The 12,634-nt window shown below is 28.2% G+C and overlaps 1 protein-coding gene across 1 annotated transcript in view; it reads right to left on the bottom strand.

The window, feature by feature from the left end:
- Positions 1–5,406: 5,406 nt before the first annotated feature.
- The window catches only part of LOC136975540 (telomerase reverse transcriptase-like), a 44,209-nt gene continuing 36,981 nt past the window's right edge, over positions 5,407–12,634 (bottom strand). Inside the window, exons 29-31 of the mRNA XM_067270614.1 lie at positions 10,673–10,772; positions 10,502–10,601; positions 5,407–5,588 (exon numbers count right to left, since the gene is read on the bottom strand). Coding sequence (XP_067126715.1) covers positions 5,511–5,588; positions 10,502–10,601; positions 10,673–10,772 — 278 coding nt within the window. The 3' untranslated portion in view covers positions 5,407–5,510. The remainder of the gene's footprint in view (positions 5,589–10,501; positions 10,602–10,672; positions 10,773–12,634) is intronic.

Consider the following 12,634-nt stretch of genomic DNA (forward strand, 5'->3'; position numbering starts at 1 on the left):
ACTTCTTTCATTTTAAAATAAAAATATAAAATAAGATTATAATTGTGTAGTAATGTAAGTTATATGAAAAAGAACTATGGAATATAATGAATTTTTCTGTATTTTCAGTGTAAATTACATATAAATTCAAGTGTAAAATTATTAACGCATTAATTTATTTGAATTTATTCATTTACCATTTACTCGGTCAATATACTCGATTAAAATTTTCGATTTCGTAATAAAGTTTACCAAGTTTAGGAAAGGTAGTTTCCTAAGTGAAAGTTTAGAAAGGGTAGACTTAGTCTCAAAAGTCTCTTAGATGCTTTGCCACTTCTAATTTTTGTAGTTTAGTATTAAAAGAATACATTAAGAGGGAGACAATTTGTCGATAACAAATATTGGAGGAACTTGTCCTCGCTGCCTTATGGATCGACGTCCAGAAATTTTTCATTGGCGGTCTGTCCCATCCCTCAAACTCGGCCTTCCTCCATTGCGAACCTGGCCAAACCCACGATTGGCATGATTAAAAAGATTCTCTTAGTTACTACAGAGCGGAAAGCCAAAAATAAAAAAATAAAAATATCGAAGAAAATAGCCAAGCATTTACCGCCTAAATGCATCTACTTATAACAAAATGTCACCATCACAAGATGTAATTCTTGTAGTTTTGTAATGTATATTTCTAGGGATTAATTTTATAAAACATAATCCCGCATTCACTGTATTCATCCGTAATTTGTAGTACAATTTTTCAAAAATTATGATAACCAGAATGTTAAATTTCCATATCGACATCAGCTTTTGTTTCAGAACACCGAAATTCAAAATTCCAACTCTAAAAACGAAAATAGGTGAAATTTATACTTCTTTTATCCATTTATCTACCATAATTTTCAGAAAATAAACACTGAAAAGAAAACTCATCAACTGGATGATTTTAAATGATTTATAATTCAATTTTCCATAAACGTTTACATTTTATGTAAATACTTAGACATTGCATGCACACGTGTATAAGTGCATTTGTAACAATCAAAACGTTTATTTACAAAAGAGGCCAAGCCCTTTGGTCTCCTCCTTAGTTACCCTCTTGCATTCGATAAAAATACTAAACACTAGTAGTTGGCCACGGGTTCGCGCCTCGCCAATGGGACGGCCACGTGTTTTCCGGGTTTTCTTCACGTTTGTAATACCTAAATAAGAACCGGTTTCCCGTAGAAAATCGTCCCGGAAAGCACCCCTTTGGCAGATCGCCCAGGTGTCTCGCCGTAACAAAATGAACCAATCAAAAACTAAGGGGCGATTTAAAGAAAATACACGAAACAAAACAGTACATAACAAAAATCACCTTACAGTGCATTTTATCTGTTACTTTAAACATTACGAATAAAGTCAATGAAAACAATCGAAATTTATGAGATTGCAAGCAAAAGAAGCAAATTTTGGTGTCAATTCGCTTATGGTTACAGCTACAGACTGCTCTGAATAGGAAAACTTTAACTATGGCCACCCTCTATACAAAAGATATACTGTAATGATATTATTATACACAGGATATCCACTCTGTACGAAAATATACAGTATATACAAACATTCTAGAGGATTTTTTACCCTACATATGAACTTTGCGTGTCTATTATGCAAATTTACGAAACAATTTTAAAAATACAGTATTAAATATTTATTTTAAATTAAATTATTTGACTGGCCTAATTTATTAACTTTAATTTATTACAACTGAAAAAACAACGTTTCGTTAATTATCTAATATAATAATAATTATATTCTAAACATTTAATATTTAAATACTTACTTCGGATGACAGAGATGACAAAAAATGACGAAACTGTTGAACATTTTTTTTGTTATATAACCTCCGTTTCCATTGGATAACGGATATCCCCCTCAATACAGATAACCAATTCCAATAATTACAACCGACAAAACTGTAAAAAAAAAAACACTTAAAAATTGAATTTTGGGTCGCCCATTATACCTACACAAATTTCTTGTAAAAATTCAGTAAATGATTTTTTTAACAATGTTTGCAGCATAAAATGGTGAATATGGAAGCGCTTTATTAGCTTTTTTCGATTCATAAATTAGTACTTTAATGTTTTGATTTGAAATTTTGATTTAAAAAATTGAAAATTGTATCAAAATTTCAAGAAAATAAGGCGTAAAAACAAGAAAATTGCTATATGGGGTGCCTGAAAGAAGCGAAATTGGACTCTATTCCATCATAATTATGGTGTCTCTCGCCCTCCGAAAGCCATAAAAATACAGAAATCAAAGCAAGAAAACACATTATAATTGATTTTTTTGTATCATTTATCAAAATAAATTTTATTTTAAATCACATTTTTAACATAGAAGAATAAATTTTGAAGCCCCTTTGTGCTTAGGGGATGAGTTAAATGGTTCTATTGTCCACCCCTATTACAACCGACAAAACTCGAATAACAATCAGTGCTAATGCACTGATTGTTATTCGAGTAAATTTATGCCGTGTAATTATATAAAAAAATAAATAAATTTTGGTACCCTCAATGTCTGGGTCTGAGCTAAATTGTTTTCCTGAACCTGCTATTAAAATTTACTGGGGCAAGTGCATTTACTGGACGTTATATACTTAAACTCTTCATTAAAAATTAAATATTGTTAATATTTTATAAATTAAGTTTTGTAAATTCACAATATTTCATCGAAATGATGTGGAAACATTTTTCTTTTATCTAAAAATGTCAGAGGGAAGTGTCAGGTGATAACCATCTTTTTTTCTAGATAAATTTGATTATATCAGTTATCACAAAATTCTACGGAAATTAATTTTTATATTTCAATATAAAATCAACACGTGTAATACATCTTAATAATAATTCATTATATTATTATAATTTAATTAAACAATTAATTTAATTTTAGCTATTTGACTGAAAAATTGATGATCTTTAACCACTAAAACACATATAGATGTACTACATAATTCTGTGTATTGTAATTGATATACTGTACTTAGTTCTAGGGAATAGCGGATCCATAAAACTTTATACAGGGGGTACAGAAAGGAATATGCCTTATAACATTTTTTTATTGCCTGTGGTACTCCCAGAAGAGGGTGCAGTTGCACCCTGTGCAAACCTAAATCCATCCCTAGGTTTAGGTACTATCATACACAATTTCTCATTCTTTTAGCATCTACAGGGAAAAGAATTCAAAAACTGATAAACATTCACCTTCACATTTTATCATTATCTGTTATACTTACAATAGTTTTATCACTTTATCAATTCTTTGATAATGTTGGGATTAAATGAAAAATCCATGTGAATTTGTTTATAATTTTCTTTGACAACATACAATCTTTTATATATTTTTACAAAATGTCAAAAGCATTTATATATTTGTAGTATTTGTATGTAATACAAATGGAGAATTTATGGTACATATCCTCAAAAAGATATGAAAAAATAAAATAATATAGCATAAGTATTTATAAAAATAATAAATACTGCATATTTAGAAAGCAATCTGTAGTTATATACACACACCACTCCACACCAGGAAATATATACTACGACATACACAGAACCAATTTTCAATGCTATAATACAAAAAATAAACACTGTAGTTAACAGAATTCAATTTTGCAATATTAGAACATGTCAATAAACTTTTCATTTTTCATAAAATTATTTTTTTTATATCTGAGGAAGAATTTACATTATGTTTACCTCAATGTAAATTAATATTTTTCTAGTTTATTAATTGCATTATAAGCAGCATACTTCATAATATGTCAATTAGCATAGATAAAAATAGAAATCCAAACTCTTTTGAAAAATCAGGGCAATTTATATCACATTCAAACCTGGATCCTTAAGAAGAGTTTTTATAGTGAGGCACTATGATAATGCAAAAAATAACAATGTAAATGTGATAAATTAATTTTAAATTTTAAATTGAAAAAATTGAATATCATCAGACTCAATTCTCTTCCTCATTATACAAGATGTCCAAAATGTTACTGTGCAGTGAGAAATTTGTAATGGCATTAAAGTTATACATATGGTATCGCAAATGAGACTGTAAGTTGTATGCAATACCATACTGTCAACTGAATCGGAATGAACAGCTTATAAGTCTTGTATGCAATGATAAACATATAACTTTAATCCCATTATAAATTTCTCACTGCTCGGTAACTTTTTGCATACCTGTATGTGAAGTGGACACAAGTTCTTATGCATTAAGATTCTGTTAATTACTCTAATTTTTTTTTCTACATGGCTTCAACTCAAGAACACTATAAGAATGCCCTCCCAAATACCCAAAAATCAGCGGCCGGATGGCCGAGTGGTCAAAGTTAGCAGCCTGCCGCCCCGGGGGACCCGGGATCGAATCCGGACGAGTCGAAAAATCTCCAGGAATTTTTCAGGGGGGTGGTCTGTCCGGATATGTCTGGTCCCCATCCCTCACCACCCGGCCGCCCCATTGTGGGCCTGGCCGAACCCATAATGGGCTTGCTCTAATGGGCACTAAGAGGCCCTCTTAGTGCCCACTGGGCGGAAAGAGTTTAAAAAAAAAAAACCCAAAATCAGTTATTGTTAAGTTTAGAAAAAAAATTTCTATAACCAACTATAGTTTTTGACTGGCAACACTACAGTCTACAGAAAGTGTTCTTTCCTCCATTTGTCACACACAAAGGACAATAAAACAATATTGTTCTTTGTGTGCATCTGTATAGATAAATAATGAAAAGTTTGAGTGAAGCATGAATTCTTTAACACAGCAGCATGATGTATAGATCAGATTCAAACCAATTTAACAATCAGCAGATTAATATCTTAATTATTTGGTTAGATTTAATAATATATGTCTAAAAATACTAAAATAAACATAAAGTTGTCTAAACTTGGGAGGAAGATTATCATCATCAACATAATCCAGATAAATTGTATTATTATTTATGTTTTAAAATAAAACATTTATCTAGAACAATAGCTTATCCAGAAACCCTCAGAAGGTGAAGCTGCTGACAATATGGCCCTCTGAATCCAACCTTCTTATAATATACACAAATCTTCAATCAAGGAGCCCTTTCAAGTGTCAAAATATTTTCAAGATTTAACTTATCATCAGTAACCACAAGAAACATTCTAATTAAAACAACTATAAGTATTAAAATTAAATTTTTTATTTGAATTTGATTTAAAAGATTTTAAGATTTTGAAAATAAGTTTTTCTAATTAGAATGTTTCTTGTGGTTGCTAATGATAAGAAGTTAAATTTTTTTGAAAACATTTTGACATTTGAATGTAAATGGCTATTTGATTGAAGATTTGGTCTGTATTAATTAATACATACATAATACGGAATCATTTTTTTTCATACACTGCAAGTATTTTCATTTTTTTCAAGACTGCAAAAATTTATTACAAATAACATTTAAGAAGGGAAAAAATAAACAGTATAATTTTATTGAAATATATCAAATGATAATTATAAAATATCATTATTATTAATTCTTAATCAAATATTAATTCAAATGTATGATTTGGATAATTTTTAAACAATTTCTTCCATTTTAGCTTCTTCTTTTTACTCTGCAAAAAATTATAAATGTATTAATACAATTCTTTCTGATACAAATAAAACATCATAAATAAAATTTCACTAATTCAATATTAAATTTTATAATTTTCAGTTAAATATACTCTAAACAAATGAATATATGACACGAGGCTCATATGATAAATATTTAATAACTTTTAAATTAGAATTTAAAATAAGGACAATCCTTACAAATATTGAAAAACTATTTTAATAAATGTCCTGATGTTCAAGAAGTCTTGCACAGAACAAAATATATATTCCATGTCTTTCACATAACTGAAACAAACTGGATTTTTCAATATTCATATGAATTTGTCTTTATTTTAAATATTTTTTAAAAGATTTTTTATTGTAGATTTTATTATACTGTTAAAGAATTAAACTAAAATGTAAATACTTTTTCTAAACTCACAATCAGTAGCAAAATGCATTTGAATTGATTCCTAGTATTAAAAGTAATATACTTTACTAGATCTACAGTTGAGTAAGTTATAAATAAAATTCTTCATAAGTTTTTATTGAGATAGAAGACCATAAAAAATCTCCTACATGCCCCAACTTAAAGGATAGGACAGAATTGATAGAATAAAGCAACACTTGGGAAATCTGCCATGGAGGTGTGCCTCCAACAAGATCTTTCTATGGAAAACTAGCCCCTGTTTAGCTGTTAGATAGGTGAAGCAAATCCAGAAAACTCCATATGACCAGACCAGCCTGTTGGCCAGATGTAAATCAGTGTATGCGAACAACCTAAAAAAGTTACTGTGTTAAGATTAGGGTTTCTCAAACGGGATCCCGGTTATTTTTTTAACCCGGGAAATCCCACAAATTTCTTAAAAATTCAATTTTTTCTTATTTTGTGTTAAGATTGAGGAAATTTTGCAAATAGAAAGCATAATTAACTCATAAACTGTCAGAATACATTTGTATTTATTAATTTTAAACCTACTTATTAGTTTTTTTAATTTTTGCTCATTATGGCATGTCACAAATACAGTAGAGACTCGTAAATCGGAACCCCAGTAATCGACACGATTTTCAGTCGGACTGTGTTGTGCTGAATCGAACGTTTTTGATACTAAATTTACTTCTAAAGTATAATTTTCATGTTTTTATATTCTTCAATATATTTATTTTGTTGTACAAAATGAATAAATAATTTTTAACAATACGATAGCCTCGATTATTATTATAAAAATTTTCGTTAGGCTTAAAATCGACGAAAATTCAACACGAAGTGACACACAACGGAGAAAAATTTGAACATCGGACAGGTTAATATATTTTTTCGTACATAATCCGTAATCAGAACAAATCCCCTAATCTGAACAACCCCAGTCCCCAATTGATTCCGATTTTCGGTTCACTACTGTAGTCAATAGTCAATATGTAGCTTACTTGTGGCAGGACTCTGAAAATTCTTTACTTGTCAGAACCTGTAATATCTGGAATAATTGTGCTTATGCTGTCTTAATTTTTAACCATGCCCAGTAACTTGAATAACTGCGTGTAATGTCAGGTCTGTATCCTTGCCCAAATTGGGCAAGGATACAAATGAGTACGAAGTCTGCAAGTATGAAGTTTTTCTTCATAAACCTGATTATTAAAGACAAATGTACTGCCAAATTATTGGACTATGATGTTTCTAATAAAACAGTTGAGGTAGACAAATCAAGAATACTAGAGAGCAAAAGAAGTACAACAATCTCAAAAACAAACTAGAAATGTTCCAGGCTACAGGTGAAAAAACACATAACCTCTGTCTTCTCTTAAATGCATTAAAGATGATTCCACCCACATCAATTGAATCAGAAAGGGCATTCCTGGTAGCGGGACTTTTCATTATTAAAATAAGAACTGGATCGAGTGATTGGAATATTGACCATCTTTGCTTTTTTAAATCTTATTATAAAAATTTATATAATATATAAAACATAATAATATTTTGTATTATTTTTTATTTAAAAAGAGAAAATTTCTAACTTAGAAGTTTGATCTAACTTGTAAGTTCATTTTTTTTTCATTTTTAACTCAATTCAAAGTATTTTTTTGTTGTTGTAGTTGTTGTTGTATGCAATTTCCAGCAAACTTTAATAAATTTTTTCTATTTGTGAAAATTTCTAGGTAATTCAAAGGTAACTTTTAATAAATATCTTACACAGCATTATTAATATGATTCTGGAGGTTACAGAACATATTAAATTACTTTAAAAAATGAAAAATAATTATATCATTTGATTCTAAGATATTTTTTTATATCTTAAAAATAATTAATTCTATCCCAGGATTTCCTGGGATCCTGGGAAACAGTTTACTTTTATTTACCGGACAAGCAAAATGCCGGGAAATGAGAAACCCTAGTTAAGATCATATACTGAAACGAGAAGTGCTACCAAGGATCACGTAACGTGGCATTCAATAATAGAGCAAACCAACTAAGAGTATGAAAGAGTAAAAAGAAAACTGAAAATTTATTTTTATACAATTTTGTTCTAAACTAATCAGTTTCAACAAAGATGTAAAGATTTACTTTTGTAAAGTTTATTAAATATGACTGAAAAGTTATTGATGTAATATGTTAATGACTTGATGTCAGAAATTTGTTATTTTTAAATGTGAATAAAACTGTGCATTTTTTGACATATCAAAAATGCACAGAATGATACATATGATCGTAATGCATATGATAATATTATACATATGATGCTAACGATTTTATCTATATTCAAAGTCGTGGTATGTGATAAAAGCATTAGAAAAATAAAGTTTAAATATTAAGCTGAGAGAAAAGAGAGAAAGAGGAAAAGGAAAAGATAACATTTAGATAAAAATGGATACTGGATATGAGAATAACAAAACACTAGATCAACTGAGATGGAATTGTTGAAGTAATTAGAATTTTCTAATGTAAAATCAAAGTATTGTGAATTTAAAAAATTCACTTAATGAAATGAAATGTTATGTTATTTATATATGGTAAAATTTTATTCTATCATTCGTAACATCATGAAAGATATAAAAATATTTGATAATAATATGATGATGATAATAACAGAGAAGTTTCTATTTTATTACTCTTTTTTACGATTTCTAAAGACACTTAGAATGCCTTTATTTCCTATCAACTATACAGTTAATCAACAAAAATATCTTGGTTTCTTTCCTTTATTTTTATTGTTTACATAAGGGTAACTATTAAACTTTTAAGATTTTAAAAAATGATAGCAGATGAAATAGTTTTCTTGTTACTATTGAAAACAATGATCATTAGTTAGAAAATGGTATTCAGTTTGCAACTTGTTCAAATGCATCAAAATATTTATCATGTGGAGAAATTAGTAACAAATAACCTATGAATGACATACAAAGAAATAGAGTTGATAAGGGCATTCATGCACTGCAAGCTTGAAATCCTGCACAAGATCCTACATGTTTAGAAACTGTGTTGTCACTGAGTATACAACCATCTCACAAAATCATAAAGTCAGTCTGTAAAAAATAATGTAAAGAAATAATCTGGCACTTCCTCAATAGAAACTTTCAGCATGTCCATGACGTTGTGACATGAGATGAAAGTTGGATGTGCCAGTAAGATCCTAAAACATTGATTAGGAATATGGGTATTTCTAAACAAATACTATACTATCAGATTTGAACAAGTCAACTCAACAGTGTTGGTCAGAAAATAGTGTCCATTTTCTTCTGCATTGATTGACGTATCAAAACAATTGCGCTGGAAAATCAAATTGTATATTGGTACATCATCATACACCTACCCAAATTTTTCAGGTGCTCGTGGATGTGACCTAAATCTAGACCAACCACAAAATTTTGTTGTACTAAGACAATAAATTTGTCCACATTGCAATGCAAACAATGGCATTCCTGCAGGAATCAGCTGTCAGATTTCTGAATGATCCGGAATAAATCCCAGATATAACTAAAGGTGACTTTTTCTTATTCTTAAATGTCAAACGGAGTTTATGCAGACTTTGTTTTAATTAATAGTCTCAAAAAAAATGATGCTGCCTAAAAAGAATAAATCAAAGCCAACCTAAAAGAAAAATAAAACTAATAGTTTCGTGATTGGTTCTGGAGAATGTATCTCTGTATTGAAGATGACTATGACTACTTTGAAAAGACATATGGAAAAACCAGAAAATTTCATAGCCAATCCAAAATGCATTAGTGTATATATTTTGGTATTAATGTAAACTCACTTATTCAGTTAATATACAAACATATCATTAATTATTATATTTTAAAACATTGAAAATTATATCTAGAATTTATTTATTTACATCCACAAAGTAATGCTACGTAGCAATTTCAGTATTTAAACAAAGAATTTTTTAGAAACTAAATTTTATTGAAAAACTTCTTATAAAATAACTTCTTTGTTCTTTAATATGTTCCAATAATCAAAAAATCCTGAATAATAGAACAAACATGAAAATATCTGCTATAATGAAAGGAAATCACAAAATACTAAAATGTTTTGTGAATTTGGATAAAATTAATCTAAATAATGGCTAAAGCCATGTTATTTACACATTTAGAAGTTTGTTGTTTATATATAGCAACACAATATTTAGACAATCCACCAAGAAAAATGCCTCCCAGGAGGTCATTTATGGGAAAGTGGCTACTATTTAGGTGAAGAAACCCAGAAAACACCACATGACTAGCCTGTTGGCAAAGTGCACACTCACAAGCAACTATTAGTGTTCAATAGTTTTATCCACTAGCCACTGATGGATTAAACATTTAGAAGAGAATGAAACAATTATACTCTGCCAATTAAGTAAGATAAAAATAAATAATTTTAAAATTAAAATTACAATAAAATTTTTGTGACTAATGCAACAATAAAATGAAAAAGAAACATATATTTAAATCTTACTATTTTTAAAAGAAGACAATTTTTTTTCATAATTTTAAGAAGAGGTTTATACATTTCATAATGCTTTTCAAATTTTATCCTAAATGCTTGTAAACATAGCCTAGAAAAATATATAAAACTTATTACTTCATATTAACAAATAGAAGAAAATCTTAATTTATCAGAGCTTACCATTGCATTTGTAATTTTTTCATGCTGAATTCCATTATATTTTGTTTTACCAAAAAGCAACATTTTAAATAAAGTGTATGCGCACATTGAATAATGATATCTAGAAATATAATAAATAAAATATTGTGTTAAAAATATTTCTAGTATAAAATAAAAGATAATGTTATAATGTTTCTGACAAATTATTATAACTTAATTTAATTATAAATTTATCAAATTTAAATGAATTCTATATCCAAATATTTATATTTATTAATTATAATTAAAAAAGTTTGCTTAAAGCAAACTTTCTTAATTTAATGTATTGTTCATTTTCATATGAAGCAATAATTTTTAAAAAATTCACTATTTCATATTTGAATATTTTATGGCAATCATCACTGAACAGACACAATTGATTCTAACACTAGAAAGAGACAACCAGAAGTGCTCATGAACAATAGTTTCACAATGACTCTGGAAAACCACTTTTGGTGGCAAGTAAGTTCACTTTTCAACCTCACAAGAACCTCACAAAAATTACAATTTATATGTGTTCATTCAATTATATTATTGTAAGAAAAGTGACTATAATCTATCACATTTTGAATCATTGTACAATGTCTATGAATTGCTTTTGTTAAAACACCAATTCAGTTACACAATTTAAAATAAAAACCACTTTGATTTTACGAAATGTGCAACAGTTTTTTAGGATTTTTCTATTTTCAAATGTGATCTACATTACACCAAACAATCTGCCATATTATTGGACTATAATAAGACTAATTTAAATTATAGTCCAATAATAGGGCAGATCATTTGGCATTAATTAGGTATTGGGTTAGTGGATTTGTTGTTTGTATAAATCTATTTAACTTTTATTAGAACAGAGAAACTGTACATTTCACTGTTATAATGGAAATTAAATAGACTGCACACAAAAATGGAGATGTCTGTAAATGTTAGTGAAATAGATAAAACTGAGACTTCTTAAATTCTAAAGCTGTTTAAAATGTTTTTCAACAAAACTGTAATTCTAATGTTGAAAAACAGAATATTTATGAGTTTCCAAATAAATCTCAATTTATAAAGTTATAAATGGAAAATATTTAAAAATAAAATTTAGGAATTCATAAGAAGAATTTCAGAATAAAATTAAATTATTATATATAAAGAGAAAAATATTTAATTTTTATTTTCTAATTTTTAAAATTCAGATTATAAATTGACTGAAAATATTTTAAATTAATTAAAACTTCATTTACTGAGAAATATTTCTTTATTTTATTGTATAGAAAGAGCCCATGAGTAAATAGACACTCTTATTTTCAGACAGTATCTCGAAATTATTTCATGAATACTATCACACTGCACAATCCAACAGATTCCAAATATGTTCAATAGGATTTGTATTGGATGACTGACTGGCCTACAGATGCTTGCTGATGCATTGTGTTGCCAGTCAATTTCAGGTCTTTTTGGCAGTGTGACAAGACATTCTATCATTCATGAATAGAGTGGTTGTAATGTCCATTAGCCCATTACGGAATATTGGAGAAGACCTTTTTCCAATATAGCAATGTATTTTTTAGTTATTTCCATATGCATTTGCTGACATTCAGGGTGTCTATTTACTTATTGGTGGTCTCTGTATAGCTGTATTTTCAGATATTAGAAAATATTTTTAAACAGAAACTTATCTGCAATATTCGTAATTTCAAAAAACAAAACAAACAAAAACAAAAAAAACCATTGTAAAACAACTATCAATTTAGATACAAAAGCAATAAAATTTATTTGAAGTGCTCAATTCTTTATAATAAAATTAATACAATCTCTACAAAACTACTGATATAATTAAGCTAAATAACCACAGCTACATGTAAATACCATTAAACTAGCAAAAAGTAAATATAATAAAGCAAAAATAAATGTTTTCTTTGTTTTATGATGAATGATAATTCTCAAGTTCAAAGAATG

This window comes from Centruroides vittatus, unplaced genomic scaffold (genome assembly GCF_030686945.1).
Source record: "Centruroides vittatus isolate TY-2023 unplaced genomic scaffold, ASM3068694v2 contig_374, whole genome shotgun sequence".
Taxonomy (NCBI): Eukaryota; Metazoa; Arthropoda; class Arachnida; order Scorpiones; family Buthidae; genus Centruroides; species Centruroides vittatus.